The sequence below is a fragment of the Acartia tonsa genome, chromosome 15 (genome assembly GCF_053477335.1).
Source record: "Acartia tonsa isolate MP-2025a chromosome 15, ASM5347733v1, whole genome shotgun sequence".
Taxonomy (NCBI): domain Eukaryota; kingdom Metazoa; phylum Arthropoda; class Copepoda; order Calanoida; family Acartiidae; genus Acartia; species Acartia tonsa.
The window spans coordinates 22,380,256-22,395,738 of record NC_137274.1 but is presented as its reverse complement, the minus strand read 5'-3'; the positions used below and the strand labels follow the sequence as shown (position 1 = coordinate 22,395,738).

At 35.5% G+C, this 15,483-nt stretch overlaps 1 protein-coding gene across 1 annotated transcript in view; it reads right to left on the bottom strand.

Moving 5' to 3' along the window:
• LOC145307668 (ER degradation-enhancing alpha-mannosidase-like protein 3) overlaps positions 1–15,483 on the bottom strand; it is a 54,094-nt gene that overhangs the window by 9,042 nt on the left and 29,569 nt on the right. The window contains exons 13-22 of the mRNA XM_080150160.1: positions 15,228–15,319; positions 14,585–14,687; positions 13,069–13,140; positions 12,578–12,638; positions 11,154–11,267; positions 6,264–6,341; positions 4,816–4,903; positions 4,273–4,383; positions 3,775–3,873; positions 434–550 (exon numbers count right to left, since the gene is read on the bottom strand). Coding sequence (XP_080006286.1) covers positions 434–550; positions 3,775–3,873; positions 4,273–4,383; positions 4,816–4,903; positions 6,264–6,341; positions 11,154–11,267; positions 12,578–12,638; positions 13,069–13,140; positions 14,585–14,687; positions 15,228–15,319 — 935 coding nt within the window. The remainder of the gene's footprint in view (positions 1–433; positions 551–3,774; positions 3,874–4,272; positions 4,384–4,815; positions 4,904–6,263; positions 6,342–11,153; positions 11,268–12,577; positions 12,639–13,068; positions 13,141–14,584; positions 14,688–15,227; positions 15,320–15,483) is intronic.

Below are 15,483 nucleotides of genomic sequence, written 5' to 3'. Positions count from 1 at the left end.
AGACAGACACAGACAGACGAACAGACAGACAAACAGACAGACAGACCAACAGACAGACAGACAGACAGACAAACAGATAAACAGACAGGTTATGCCGCCGGGTTAACAACTGTGCCTGCATAAAGAGGACCCCCTCCTCCCCGAGGTCCTTGGTCTTGGACCATAAACACCACCAAAGATATGGAGAAAAATGTGAAAAATACAAAAATAGCCTAAAACCTGCTAAAAAGCGGTCCTACCGCCATTGATGTTTTATAGTTAATTGTGCTCCTTAATAATGTGAGTGTTGTCAAAAAAATTCAGTCTTTTATCTTCTATAGGAGCCGAGAGAATCACGTTTCCCCCAAACTATGACGGACAGACGGACATTTCAAATTATAGAGTAGCTTCGCTACTGAAAAACGTGTTTGGGTTTTTGGGTTAACAACTGTGCCTGCATAAAGAGGACCCCCTCCTCCCCAAGGTCCTTGGTCTTGGCGCTGGAGCTCGTGTGCAGCAGTTGTGTGCGACCATCTGGTAGACTTATTATGTTGATACCCATATCTTTTACCTGATAGGAGGGTGGCACATAGAATAATATTACAAAAAATTATTTCCACGGTTATGTAAATTATTCCCACAGTTATGTAAATTTTTCCCACAGTTATGTAAATTATTCCCACGGTTATGTAAATTATTCCCACGGTTATGTAAATTTTTCCCAGTTATGTAAATTTTTCCCACGGGTATGTAAATCATTCCCACGGTTATGTAAATTATTCCCACGGTTATGTAAATTATTCCCAAAGTTATGTAAATTATTCCCACAGTTATGTAAATTATTCCCACAGTTATGTAAATTATTCTCACAGTTATGTAAATTTTTCCCACAGTTATGTAAATTTTCCCACGGTTATGTAAATCATTCCCACAGTTATGTCCGACCATCTGGTAGACTTATTATGCTGATACCCATATCTTTTACCTGGTAGGTAGGTGGCACATTGAATAATATTAGTGGTTGAAACGTTTAGACACTTAACTTAATGTACAAAAAAAATTCAATAAAAGTTCCCAAAGTATAATATCAATCTAATGAATAAGAAATGTTATCATTCAACTTTGGAGACTAGTGTAATAAACAGTCCAATGTCCCCTCCCTCCCTGAGTGAGACCACTGTTTTAGAGGCCCCCAGGGCTATACAAATATCACAAAAGCAATACTTTTTAAATTAATGGAAAAAGTATAAAAATGATATATGGTAAACTTATTATGGTTATTACCCATATCCTTCACCTAATAGGTAGGTGGCACATAGAATAATATTACAAAAAATTATTTCCACGGTTATGTAAATTATTCCCACAGTTATGTAAATTTTTCCCACGGGTATGTAAATCATTCCCACGGTTATGTAAATTATTCCCACAGTTATGTAAATTATTCCCACAGTTATGTAAATTATTCCCACAGTTATGTAAATTATTCCCACAGTTATGTAAATTTTTCCCACGGTTATGTAAATTTTCCCACGGTTATGTAAATCATTCCCACAGTTATGTCCGACCATCTGGTAGACTTATTATGCTGATACCCACATCTTTCACCTAGTAGGTAGGTGGTACATTGAATAATAATAGTGGTTGAAACGTTTAGACACTTAACTTAATGAAGAATAAAAATTTGATAATAGTCCCAAAAGTTTGTTTAACTACCTAACAAATAAGAAAATGTTATCATAAAACTTTGGGGACTAGTGTAATAAACAGTCCAATGTCCCCTCCCACTCTAATTGAGACCACTGTTTTGGAGACCCCTAGGGGCCATACAAATTACAGGAAAGCATTACTTATAGTGGAAGATGCAAAATTCATATGTGAAAAACTTTTTATGATTAACAATAGAGATCTAAAGGAATAGAACAATGGCCGATAAATTGATGTACATTCCCAATGATGATACACAAAATTATCCTCTCTGTACATTATAATTTCCTAGTGGGTGAAGCGTTTAGACACTTAACTTAATGTACAATAAAAAATTCAATAAAAGTTCACAAAGTATAATTTTAATCCAATAAATAAATTTTTTATCATTCAACTATAGAGACTAGTGGAATAAAAAGTCCAATGTCCCCTCCATCTCTAATGGGGACCACTGTTTTGGAGACCCCCAGGGCTAACAAATAACACGAAAACATTTCTTTTTAAATTAGTGGAAGATGTAAAAAAATGATATGGTAAACTTAATATGGTGATACCCATATCTTTCACCTAGTAGGTAGGTGGCACATTGAATATTATTAGTGGGTGAAACGTTTAGACACTTAACTTAAAGTACAATAAAAGTTGTCAAATAATAAAATTGCATCATACAACTTTGGGGACTAGTGTAATAAACAGTCCAATGTCCCCTCCCTCCCTAATGGAGACCACTGTTTTAGAGGCCCCAAGGGCTAATAAATAACACGAAAACATTTCTTTTTAAATTAGTGAAAAAAAGTAAAAATGATATATGGTAAACTTATTATAGCTATACCCATGTCCTTCACCTAGTAGGTAGGTGGCACATTGAATGATGATAGTGGTTGAAATGTTTAGACACTTAGGTTAATGTACAATAAAAATTCAATAAAAGTTCTCAAAGTTTGTTAATCCAATGAATATGTTATCATACAACTTTGGGGACTAGTGTAATAAACAGTCTTCATTCACTTATAGTCGGATATTCATTATCAAACAGGGGACTTCTACAAAAAATCTTAGCCCTCTAGCTCTAATAGGAGCTGACATAATAGGTAAAGGTGCGGCAAGGGGCCAGACCATAGACGTCCAAGCTTTTTATTTTGGGGGGGTAAAATTTTTTTTTTTTGGGGGGGGGGGGGTAAAATGGCGCGGGAAGCGCGCCGCAAATTATTTTTACTCCACCTAAAATTTTTACCCCGGGGGTAAAATTTGCTTGGGAGGGGGGGTAATAACCCCCTCTGAAATTTGTTGGCAGGGGTAAATTTTTTTTGTTAGAGATTTTTTATTTTTTTTTGGGGGGGGGTATTTACCCCCCCAAAATTGTTTGGGGGGGGAAATAACCCCAGGGTAGGGGTAAATTCTAAATTAGAGGGGGGGGGGGTAAAATGAGAAAAAAATTCGTTTGGAGGGGGGGGGGGGTAATCGCCACTCTACCCACCCCCTTGGACGTCTAAGGGCCAGACTGTTAAAGGTTTATAGTATGCCTTAGCACAAACCAGGCGCAAATTATTACTATGCACAGATAGGACTTCTCAGACAATGGTCTTGCTATCAAAGGGTTGGTTGTCTGGGTTGTTGGACCATGGAGTTTGAACAGCATTATTATTCCCACTGTTATGTAAATTATTCCCATGGTTATGTAAATTTTCCCACTGTTATGTAAATTTTCCCACAGTTATGTAAATTTTCCCACTGTTACATAAATTTTCCCACAGTTATGTAAATTATTCCCCCGGTTATGTAAATTTTCCCACAGTTATGTAAATTTTCCCAGTTATGTAAATTTTCCCACTGTTATATAAATTTTCCCACAGTTATGTCAATTATTCCCACAGTTAAGTAAATTTTTCCACAGTTATGTAAATTTTTTCCATGGTTATGTAAATTATTCCCACGGTTATGTAAATGGGGGGGGGGGGGAAATGTGGTGACTCGTGCCACGACATACCAGCAATTTTGTAAATTATCTCCACGGTTATGTAAATTTTCCCACGGTTATGTAAATTTTCCCACGGTTAATGCATTCTATGGAAAATTATTATTCTATGCCTTGGCCAGGTGCTGAGGGTTGGCTGAGCTGAACTCTGCTGCCAGGAGAGTCCTCTGGAACCTGGCAGCAAGGCTTTCCCGGGAACTTGTGCTGGAATCCTGAAAAGTAACAGGATGTCTTTCTATCTAGGGATCTAAAGGGATAAGACAATGGCCGATGAATTGATGTACATCCCCAAAGATTATACACAAAATTACACCTTCTGTAGAATAAAATTAGTGGTTGAAACGTTTGAACACTCAAGTCCCCAAAGTTGTTAAACCAACCAATAAGAAAACATTAATATAAAACTTTGGAGATTAGTGTAAAGGACATCCCAATGTCCCCTCCCTTCCTGTACAAGAAGTCTTTCTGTGTGTGTGAACTACAAGATCTTGCTAACCACTTAACAGTTTATTTTCTTAGGTTCTCAGGGGAAGGTTTTTGGGGGACAGTACCACCACCCTCCCAAAAGGAATAACCCTTAAAATAATGACCCCCCTCCATTTTTTCTATACCTGGACAAGGTTGCTAAGAGGACGCCTCAAGCTGGCAGCTCCAGCCGCAGGGTCATCCTCTCCTCCAGGAAACAGGAACCTCGTGCTGGGACATTCCTCCGACCATTCCTCCTGGCAAGGGTCATAAATATTCAAACAATATACGCAAAAAGGGGACTAGGCACGAGTGTAAAATTCAAATGCTGACAATGAAAAAAAGTACATTAATCAAACAGTTTTTTTTTACATTTTTGGCGGCGGCGGAAAACGGCGGTGGGCGGCGGGAGCGGCGGTCCAGCCGCCGTTTTTTTTGAAAGATACCAAAACTTGGGGTAATTAGTGACACAATCAAAAAGATTTCACCCAATTATCTTTAAAACTAAGGGAGTAGCACCCAAAATAAAATTGCTGGTATGTCGTGGCACGAGTCACCACATTTCCCCCCCCCCCTTTATTGGTTGATTGGTGTCCTTTCTTTTCAACCAATAATCTTAGCCTACTACTCCCAAATTTTAGATTTATCTTATCCCTTTAGATCCCTGGTAATTTGTTGAATATTATTGCCTGTTGTTGAGAGATGAGATTTCCAAATCCAAAGTTGAGAAAACTATTTCCTTCTTTAGTTTCATTCTCATTTGTAGAGTTTGACATTCTATAATAGAAACATTAGTTTATTTAGATGTCTGTCTGTCTGTCTGTCTGTCTGTCTATCTTACTATCCATCTATCTATAATCCAAAGTTAAGAAAACTATTTCCTTCTTTAGTTTCATTTTCAGTTGTAGAGTTTGACATTCTATAATAGGAACATTTGTTTATTTAGATGTCTGTCTGTCTGTCTGTCTGTCTATCTATCTGTCTGTTTATCTGTCTATCTTTCTGTCTGTTTATCTGTCTATCTTTCTGTCTGTTTATCTGTCTATCTTTCTGTCTGTTTATCTGTCTATCTGTCTGTCTGTTTATCTGTCTATCTTTCTGTCTGTCTATCTGTCTGTCTGTCTGTCTGTCTGTCTGTCTGTCTGTCTGTCTATCTGTCTATCTGTTTATTTGTCTGTCTGCCTGTCTGTCTGTTTATCTGTCTGTCTGTCTGTGTCTGTCTATCTATCTATCTATCTATCTATCTATCTATCTATCTATCTATCTAAAGTTGAGAAAACTATTTCCTTCTCTAGTTTCATTTTCAGTTGTAGAGTTAGACATTCTATAATAGGAACAGGGTTTCGGATCCGCATTGATTGTATGCGGATCCGGATCCTCAAAATTTGGTCAGTGCGGATCCGGATCCTTGACAATAAAAATAAAATCACCAAATTTTTCAAAAAAAATTTATTCGGATCCTTGGACTCAAAAATATGCGGATCCTTGTGGATCCGGATCCGAAACCCTGAATAGGAACATTTGTTCATTTAGATGTCTGTCTGTCTGTCTGTCTGTCTGTCTGTCTGTCTGTCTGTCTGTCTGTCTGTCTGTCTGTCTGTCTGTCTGTCTGTCTGTCTGTCTGTCTGTCTGTCTGTCTGTCTGTCTGTCTGTCTGTCTGTCTGTCTGTCTATCTATCTATCTATCTATCTATCTATCTATCTATCTATCTATCTATCTATCTATCTATCTATGTACCTGGCAAGAGAAACTGGAAACAGATGTGCTTCCGTGGTGAAAACAAAGCTATATCCATCCATCTATCAATCCATCTATCTATCTATCTATCTGTCTATCTATCTATCTATCCACCCATCTTTCCATCTATAGATCTATCCATCTACCTGGCAAGAGAAACAGGAAACAGATGTGCTTCCGTGGTGAAAACAAAGCTATATCCATCTATCTATCTATCCATCCATCCATCTATCTATTCATCTGATTATCTACCCGTCTACCCATCTATCTATCTATCCACGTACCTTGCAAGAGAAACAGGAAACAGATGTGCTTCTGTAGTAAAGACAAAGCTATATCCATCTATCTATCTATCTATCTATCCATCTATCTATCTATCTTCAACTATCTATCTATGTACCTGGCAAGAGAAACAGGAAACAGATGTGCTTCCGTGGTGAAAACAAAGTTATCCATGTTCAACAATAATTCTTCATCTAATCATAAATACTTGCATGTTTCTAAGATCTTTTAAACGGCAGGTTTTAGCAAAGAGAGAGGGAACTATGGGCTGTTTATTGCACTAGTCCCCAAGGTATTACCATTACTTTTTATTATTGGTTAGCTTAACAACTTTGGGGGACTTTACAGAATTATGATTGATTGGCCCAACAAGTTGAATGTTCAAACGTTTCAACCACTAATTTTAATCTACAGAAGGGGTAATTTAACCTATCAAAATTGTGGATGTAAATGAATTTCTCGTATTCATTCGAATCCGGTGGATAGGAACCAGTTCTCATCAATGCGAAAAAACTATGTCTAGCATCGTATTATATCCAGCTTTCTACGAATATAAAAATGTACAATCATCAGATTAAAAGCCCCGAGGTGCCGAAGGCACAGGCTAAAAATACTGGTTTAAATCTTATAATTGTACATTCTATATCCGCGGAAAGCCGTTTATAATACGATGCGAGTAATAACTATTGTAACCCATAGGCTTATACCTTTGGATCCCTTTTTTTACTTTTTACGTAACCTATGAAAAAACTCGCTAAACACTGAACCGTTCAAGTTCTCCTTTACTGTGTAGCTTCATATAAGACCTGAGAAGGTTTATTACTATTTTAGGAGATTGTACCACCACCCTCCTAAGAAAAATCAACCATTGAAAATAATGACCCTTGCCAAAAAATTTGAAATGGGTATGGTCGAATCCCAACTTCCCCTCCCCCTCCAAAAAAAAATTCCCCAAATTTTTCTAAAAATCTAAAATAAAAATTAGGTTGTTGTAATCAACCTCCCCCCTAAGTACCTTTAGAGGCCTCATGAATTATAAGAAATAGGTAAAATGAAGTAATTTTTCCTATAAAGAATAGGAGGTAAAGATATTTAAATGTTTCTGTGAGTACAAAAATCAGCTGATTTTAAAGAATGGTATTCCTGCGCATTTGCCGCATAAAAATATTAGAAGCATAATATTGTCTTTGTCTATATTTAAATGAAGTATTTATTCCTGTAGAGAACAAATGTTAAATGTTTCTGTGAGAACAAAAATCAGCTGATTTTAAAGCATGGTGTTACTGCGCAATTGCTGTGTTAAATTATGAGCAATATAATATCGATTTTGTCTGTGTTTAAATGAAGTATTTATTCATGTAGCGAATAGGAGTTAGAGATATTTGAATGTTTCCATGAGAACAAAAATCAGCTGATTTTAAAGCACGGTGTTACTGCACAATTGCCGCATAAAAATATTAGAAGCATAATATCGTCTTTGTCTGTGTTTAGATGAAGTATTTATTCTTGTAGAGAACAGGAGATAGAGATATTTAAATGTTTCCGTAAGAACAAAAATCAGCTGATTATAAAGCATGGTGTGCATGTGCAATTGCCTTGTAAAATTATTAGAAGCATAATATTGTCTTTGTCTGTGTTTAAATGAAGTATTTATTCCTGTAGAGAACAAGAGGTAAAGATATTTAAATGTTTCTGTGAGTACAAAAATCAGCTGATTTTAAAGCATGGTGTTACTGCGCAATTGCCGCGTAAAATTATGAGAAGTATAATATCGTCTTTGTTAATGAAGTATTTATTCCTGTAGCGAATAGGAGGTAAAGATATTTAAATGTTTCTGTGAGAACAAAATTCAGCTGATTTTAAAGCATGGTGTGCATTTGTCGCGTAAAATTATGAGAAGATAATATCCTCTTTGTCTGTGTTTAAATGATTTTAAAGCATGGTGTTACTGCGCAATTGCTGTGTTAAATTATGAGCAATATAATATCGATTTTGTCTGTGTTTAAATGAAGTATTTATTCCTGTAGCGAATAGGAGTTAGAGATATTTGAATGTTTCCAAGAGAACAAAAATCAGCTGATTTTAAAGCATGGTGTTACTGTACAATTGCCGCATAAAAATATTAGAAGCATAATATCGTATTTGTCTGTGTTTAGATAAAGTATTTATTCCTGTACAGAATAGGAGGTAGAGATATTTATATGTTTTTGTGAAAACAAAAATCAGCTGATTTTAAAGCATGGTACTTGGTATTTGCCGCGTAAAATAATTAGAAGTATAATATCGTCTTTGTCTGAGTTTAAATGAAGTATTTATTCCTGTATGGACAAGAGATAGAGATATTTAAATGATCTGTAAAAAAAAAAATTAGCAGATTGTATTTGCCGCATAAAATTATTAGAAGCATAATTTCGTCTTTGTCTGTGTTTAAATGAAGTATTTATTCCTGTAGCGAATAGGAGTTAGAGATATTTGAATGTTTCTGTGAGTGCAAAAATCAGCTGATTTTAAAGCATGGTGTTACTGCGCAATTGCCACATAAAATTATTAGAAGTATAATATTGTCTTTGTCTGTATTTAAATGAAGTATTCATTCCTGTAGAGAACTGGAAGTACAGATATTTAAATGATCCATAAAGAGAAAAAACAGCTGATTGTAAAGCATGTTATTGGTGTGCAATTGCCGCTTAAATTATTAAAAGTATAATGTCATCTTTGTTAATGTTTTAATGAAGTATTTATACCTGTAGAGAACAAGAGGTAAAGATATTCAAAAGTTACTGTGAGAACAAAATCAGCTGATTATAAAGCATGGTATTTCTGTGCAATTGCTGCGTAAAATTATGAGAAGTATAATATCGTCTTTGTCTGATTTTAAGTAAAGTATTTATTCCTGTAGAGAACAAGAGATAGAGATAATTAAATGATCTGTAAGAACAAAAATAAGCAGATTGTATTTGCCGCATAAAATTATTAGAAGTACAATGTCGTCTTTGTCTGTGTTTAAATAAAGTATTTATTCCTGTAGAGAACAGGAGATAGAGATATTTTAAAGTTTCCGTAAGAACAAAAATTAAATGATTGTAAAGCATGGTGTACATTTGCCGCATAAAATTATGAGAAGTATAATGTCGTCTTTGTCTGTATTTAAATGAAGTATTTATCCCTGTAGCGAATAGGAGTTAGAGATATTTGAATGTTTATGTGAGTACAAAAATCAGCTGATTGTAAAGCATGGTGTTACTGCACAATTGCCGCGTAAAATTATTAGAAATATTATATCGTCTTTGTCTGTGTTTAAATAAAGTATTTATTCCTGTAGAAAACAAGAGGTAAAGATATCTAAAAGTTTCCGTAAGAACAGAGATTAGATGATTGTAAAGAATGGTGTTACTGCGCAATTGCCGCGAAAAATTATAAGAAGTATAATGTCGTCTTTGTTGTTTTAGTATTCATTCCTGTAGAGAACAAGAGGTAGAGATATTTAAATGTTTTCCGTAATCAAAAAACAGCTGATTTTAAAGCATGTTAGTTGTGCGTATTTGCCGCGTAAAATTATGAGAAGCATAATATTGTCTTTGTCTGTGTTTAAATGAAGTATTTTATTCCTGTAGAGAACAAGAGGTAAAGATATTTAAAAGTTTCTGTGAGAACAAAAAACAGCTGATTGTAAAGCATGGTGTGCATTTGCCGCGTAAAATTATGAGAAGCATAATATTGTCTTCGTCTATATTTAAATGAAGTATTTATTCCTGTAGTGAATAGAAGTAAGAGATATTTAAATGATCTGTAAAAACAAAAATCAGCTGATTACAAAGCATGTTATTGGTGTGCATTTGCCGCATAAAATTATGAGAAGATAATATTGTCTTTGTCTGTGATAAAATGAAGTATTTATTCCTGTAGAGAACAGGAGATAGAGATATTACAGCTGATTGTAAAGCATGGAGATGGTGCACAATTGCCGCATAAAAATATTAGAAGCATAATATCATCTTTGTCTGTGTTTAGATGAAGTATTTATTCCTGTACAGAATAGGAGGTAGAGATATTTAATTGTTTTTGTAAACAAAAAAAACAGCTGATTGTAAAGCATGGTATCAGTGTGCATTTGCCCATAAAATTATTAGAAGTACAATGTCGTCTTTGTCTGTGTTTAAATAAAGTATTTATTCCTGTAGATATAGAAGGTAGAGATATTTAAATGTTTCTGTGAGTACAAAAATCAGCTGATTTTAAAGCATGGTGTTACTGCGCAATTGCCGCGTAAAATTATGAGAAGTATAATATCGTCTTTGTCTGTGTTTAAATGAAGTATTTATTCCTGTAGTGAATAGGAGTTAGAGATATTTGAATGTTTCCATGAGAACAAAAATCAGCTGATTGTAAAGCATGGTATCAGTGTGCATTTGCCGCTTAAAATTATTAGAAGTAAAGTATTGTCCTTGTTATTACAGTATTTATACCAAAAACAGTTAAATGTATAGCATGTTATTGGTGTGCATCTGTCATGTAAAATTATGAGAAGTATAATATCGTCTTTGTCTGAGTTTAAATGAAGTATTTATTGCTGTAGAGAACAGGAGATAGAGATATTTAAATGATCTGTAACAAAAAACAGCTGAATTTAAAGCATGGAGATGGTGTGCATTTGCCGCGTAAAATTAGAAGAATTAAGCGTCATCTTTGTTAATGTTAAAATGAAGTATTTATCCCTGTAGAGAATAGGAGTTAGAGATATTTGAATGTTTCCATGAGAACAAAAATCAGCTGATTATAAAGCATGGTGTTACTGCGCAATTGCCGCGTAAAATTATGAGAAGTATAATATCGTCTTTGTTAATGAAGTATTTATTCCTGTAGAGAATAAGAGGTAAAGATATTTAAACGTTTCCGTAAGAACAGAAATCAGCTGATTGTAAAGCATGGTATTGGTGTGCATTTGCCGCGTAAAATTAGAAGAATTAAGCATTGTTTTTGTCTGTGTTAAAATGAAGTATTTATTCCTGTAGAGAATAGGAGGTAGAGATATTTGAAAGTTTCGGTGAGTACAAAGCTGTCCATCCTGTCCTCGTGCTTCATTGTCCGCACATCCTTCACCGCTGCATAGCCACATGGCACCCTGATGATATAAATATATGATACAATCAGCTATGCCCCTAGAAGCCAAACAGACATTCTGATAATAATACAGACAGACAAAGAGACGGACAGACAGACTAATAAACAGTCAAACAGTACACACAGAACAAGACAGACAAACAGATAGACAGACAAACAATCAAACAGACAGACAAACAAACAGATAGATAAACAGACAGACAGACAAACAGACAGACAAACATAAACAGACAGACAAAGAGACAAACAGACAGACAAAAAACTGACAGACAAACAGACTAATAAACAAAAAATAGACAAAGAGAAGTACAGGCATAAAGACAAACAGACAAACAATCAAACAGACATACACAGTACACACAGAACAGGACAGACAGGCAGTCAGGCAATCAATCAGACATACAAACAGACAGACAAACAGACAGACAAGCAGACATACAAACAAACAAACAGACAGACAGACAAACTAAAAGACATATAAGCAGACAGATAATGGATATATTATCACATAAAGACAAACAGATAAACAATTAAACAGACATACACAGTACACACAGAAGAAGACAGACAGGCAGTCAGGCAATCAATCAGACATACAAACAGACAGACAAACAGACAGACAAGCAGACATACAAACAAACAAACAGACAGACAGACAAACTAAAAGACATATAAGCAGACAGATAATGGATATATTATCACATAAAGACAAACAGATAAACAATTAAACAGACATACACAGTACACACAGAAGAAGACAGACAAGCAGTCAGGCAATCAATCAGATATACAAATAGACAGACAAAAAAGACAAACAGATAGACAGACAAACAATCAAACAGACATACAAACAAACAAATAGATAGACAGGCAAACAAACAGACAAACTAAAAGACACATAAACAGACATATAAACAGAAATATAAACAGACAGATAGACAGACAGACAAACAGAAAAACATACAGACATACATATAGACAGACAGACAATCACACAAAAAGACAGACAAACAAACAGATAGAAAACCAGACAGACAAACAGAAAAAAATATAGACAGACAAATATACAGACAAATACATAGACAAAAAGACAGACAGACAGTTAAACAGTCAAAAAACAGACATATTGACAGACGTCAGACAAACAGACAGACCGATAAACAGAAAAACAGACAGACAGACACACAGAAAAATAGACAAACCGACAGACAGACAAACAAACTAAAAGAAATAAAGACAAACAATCTGACAAACAAATAGAAAGACAAACAGACAGACAAATAAACATTCAATCAATCAAAAAAAAATAACCTGGCATAAGTTTGAAGAGCTCGGAGGACTTTCTTTCCAACTTGCAAGTAATGCGGATCCTACGCAGTATGTTATCCCTCTTTATCCTTATAATAAAGTAACAGGATGTCTCTCTGTCCGTCTGTCTGAAGCTTAAGATCTCGGTACCAGCTAAATTGATTGGGCACTACTCTTTATGGAGTATAGCTATTGGTCCTGTGGTGGTTTTAGGCTATTTTCCTAAGGTTTGGGACCCCCCCCCCCTCAGAAAAAAGTCTCCCCCACTGCACTCAAAACAATTTTCTTTTCTAAAGAAAAAAAAAAAACAAATAAGGGGGATGGGAAACAAATAACTCCACCATATATTGTGAAGCCCAAATGAAGAAGATGCTGAGTTTGAAATATTAATATATAGCATCGTATTATAGACAGCTTTCCGCGGACATTATCCGCGGATAGCAGGACTGAGAACCGGTTCTAATCCAACGGATATTAATCGGATTAACATTCCTTAGTTGCTTTGTACAGGAAATATGTTGACTCCAGAAATTCTGGCCGCAAAAAATGCTGACCCCAATACACCTAAAGGAAGTACCCAAACAATTGTTAAATAAAACTTTTACTATAATTTCAATATATAATCAAGGATGACAACATCCATAAAAGCGAAGCACTGAAACGGTAGGACAAACGGACATTAATAACACTTGTATAGTGTCAGAACTGAATAATCAGAATATAAATGTATGAGAGTCAAAACAAATTTGTAAGTAAATTTGTTAAAAGAGTTGCTTCGCTTATTACATTATACTTTGTTGTCCCAGGAATCAATATACCAAAATTCAGATCAATCAGATGATTAGATCACATAAAACTTTGTTGTTGAAAAAGTAAAAAAATCAACATGTTTAAAATGGACGTACGGACATTATGGTAATGATTATAGAGTTGCTACGCTTTCTAAATCGTACCTAACTACTAAAGGAATCACTATGCAAAATTTGAAATCGATAGGACAATTCTAACATGCCTAAATTAACGAAAAAAGCTATCCATTACGGACGGACGGACGGACCGACCCCAATTATAGAAAACCTTTACTTGATATAAATCAATGTCTTTTTAAGCATGACCGAAAGACAGACGAGCCAAGTAAATTATATACTGAATGTATTTTGTTAAGGAGAATCTTAAAATAAGAAAATCAGCAGTCTATATTAAATGGAAACCGAGAAAATCTAATTTCCATCATAGCATCATAAATTCTAATCTATAAAAGGGTAATATTGTTTATCATAACTTGTAAGTTATCATAGGGACGTCAAATGGTGTAATTTTAAATTTTTTTCTTCCAAAATAAATCTTCAAATTTTTTCTACAAAAATCTCCGAAATTAAAGAAAAGTTTTTTTTTTATCGAATCGTTTTATAGACAGCTTTCCGCAGATATAGATTGCGCATTTTTATATTCGTTGAATACTGGATATAATACGATGCATTACATGATTTTTCAGTATGGCTTAGAACTGGATATTGATTGGTTTCGAAGCCATAATGGGAAAAAAAACTATCAACTAAAAATCCTTATACTAAAGTAACAGGATGTCTGTCTGTTTGTCTGTGTGTATATTTGTACCGAAACAGCTGAACCGATCAGGTTCTCCTTAACAGCGTAGCTTCTCATAGGTTCCGGGAAGGTTTATAACTATTTTGGGAGAGGGTACCACCAACCTCCCAAGAGAAACAACAAAAATCGAAAATTTTACAAATATTCTCCCTTTTTGTAGAGATTTGAACGTTGCATAGATTCTCAAATTTTCTCAAATAAAAAATATTTAAAATGCCACTAGAGGCCTCTAGGGGGCGTAGCCGTTAGTGCAGGATAAAGGGAGGGAGGGGTCATTGGGATGTTTTTTACACAAGTCCCCAAATTTTTATAATTATTGATCTTTTATTGAATTTTAATTGGTTGGTTCATTAAGTTGAGTGTCCAAACGTTTCAACCATTAATTTTAATTTAACAATTCCTGATAATCAGCTGTGATAGCCTCTGGTAGAAAATGGTGTTTCTGGATAATCTGATACAGAACCTCGTGCTGCTTTATTGCGGGTCCAATGTCGCCCATCAATACCTGAATAAAAGTGGCTCAAAACCTGCCTTAAAGCAGTCCGATCGAAAGGGATGTTTTATACTTAATAATGCTCCACATGAATGGGAATGTTGACAAAAAGTTTCAGCATTCTATCTTTTATAGGAGCTGAGAAAAACAGTTTTAAAAAATAAAAGCGGCTAAAAACCTGCCTAAAGCAGTCCGATCGAAAGGGATGTTTTATACTTAATTATGCTCCACATGGATGGGAAAGTTGACAAGAAGTTTTAGCATTCTATCTTTTATTGAGACCGAGAAAATTACATACACACACACATACACATGCACATACCTGTAGGCCTGGCCAGAATGCGCTAAGCGCGTCTGTAAAGTGCTTGGAGGAGGTGTTGGGACACACACACACATACACACACACACATACACACACACACATACCTGTAGCCTGTAGGCCTGGCCAGAAGGCGCTGAGCGCGTCTGTAAAGTGCTTGGAGGAGGTGGTGGGACACACACACACACATAAACCCACACACCCACACACACACACACACATACACATTATACCTGTAGGCCGGGCCAGAAGGCGCTGAGCGCGTCTGTAAAGTGCTTGGAGGAGGTGGTGGGACGGTGCATGTGCACATCTGGTAACAGGGGTCCTAGATAGATAGATAGGTGGATAGACAGATTGATAGTAAGATAGACAGATTGATAGTTGTCAGATAGATAGATAGAATGCGCTAAGCGCGTCTGTAAAGTGCTTGGAGGAGGTGGTGGGACGGTGCATGTGCACATCTGGTAACAGGGGTCCTAGATAGATAGA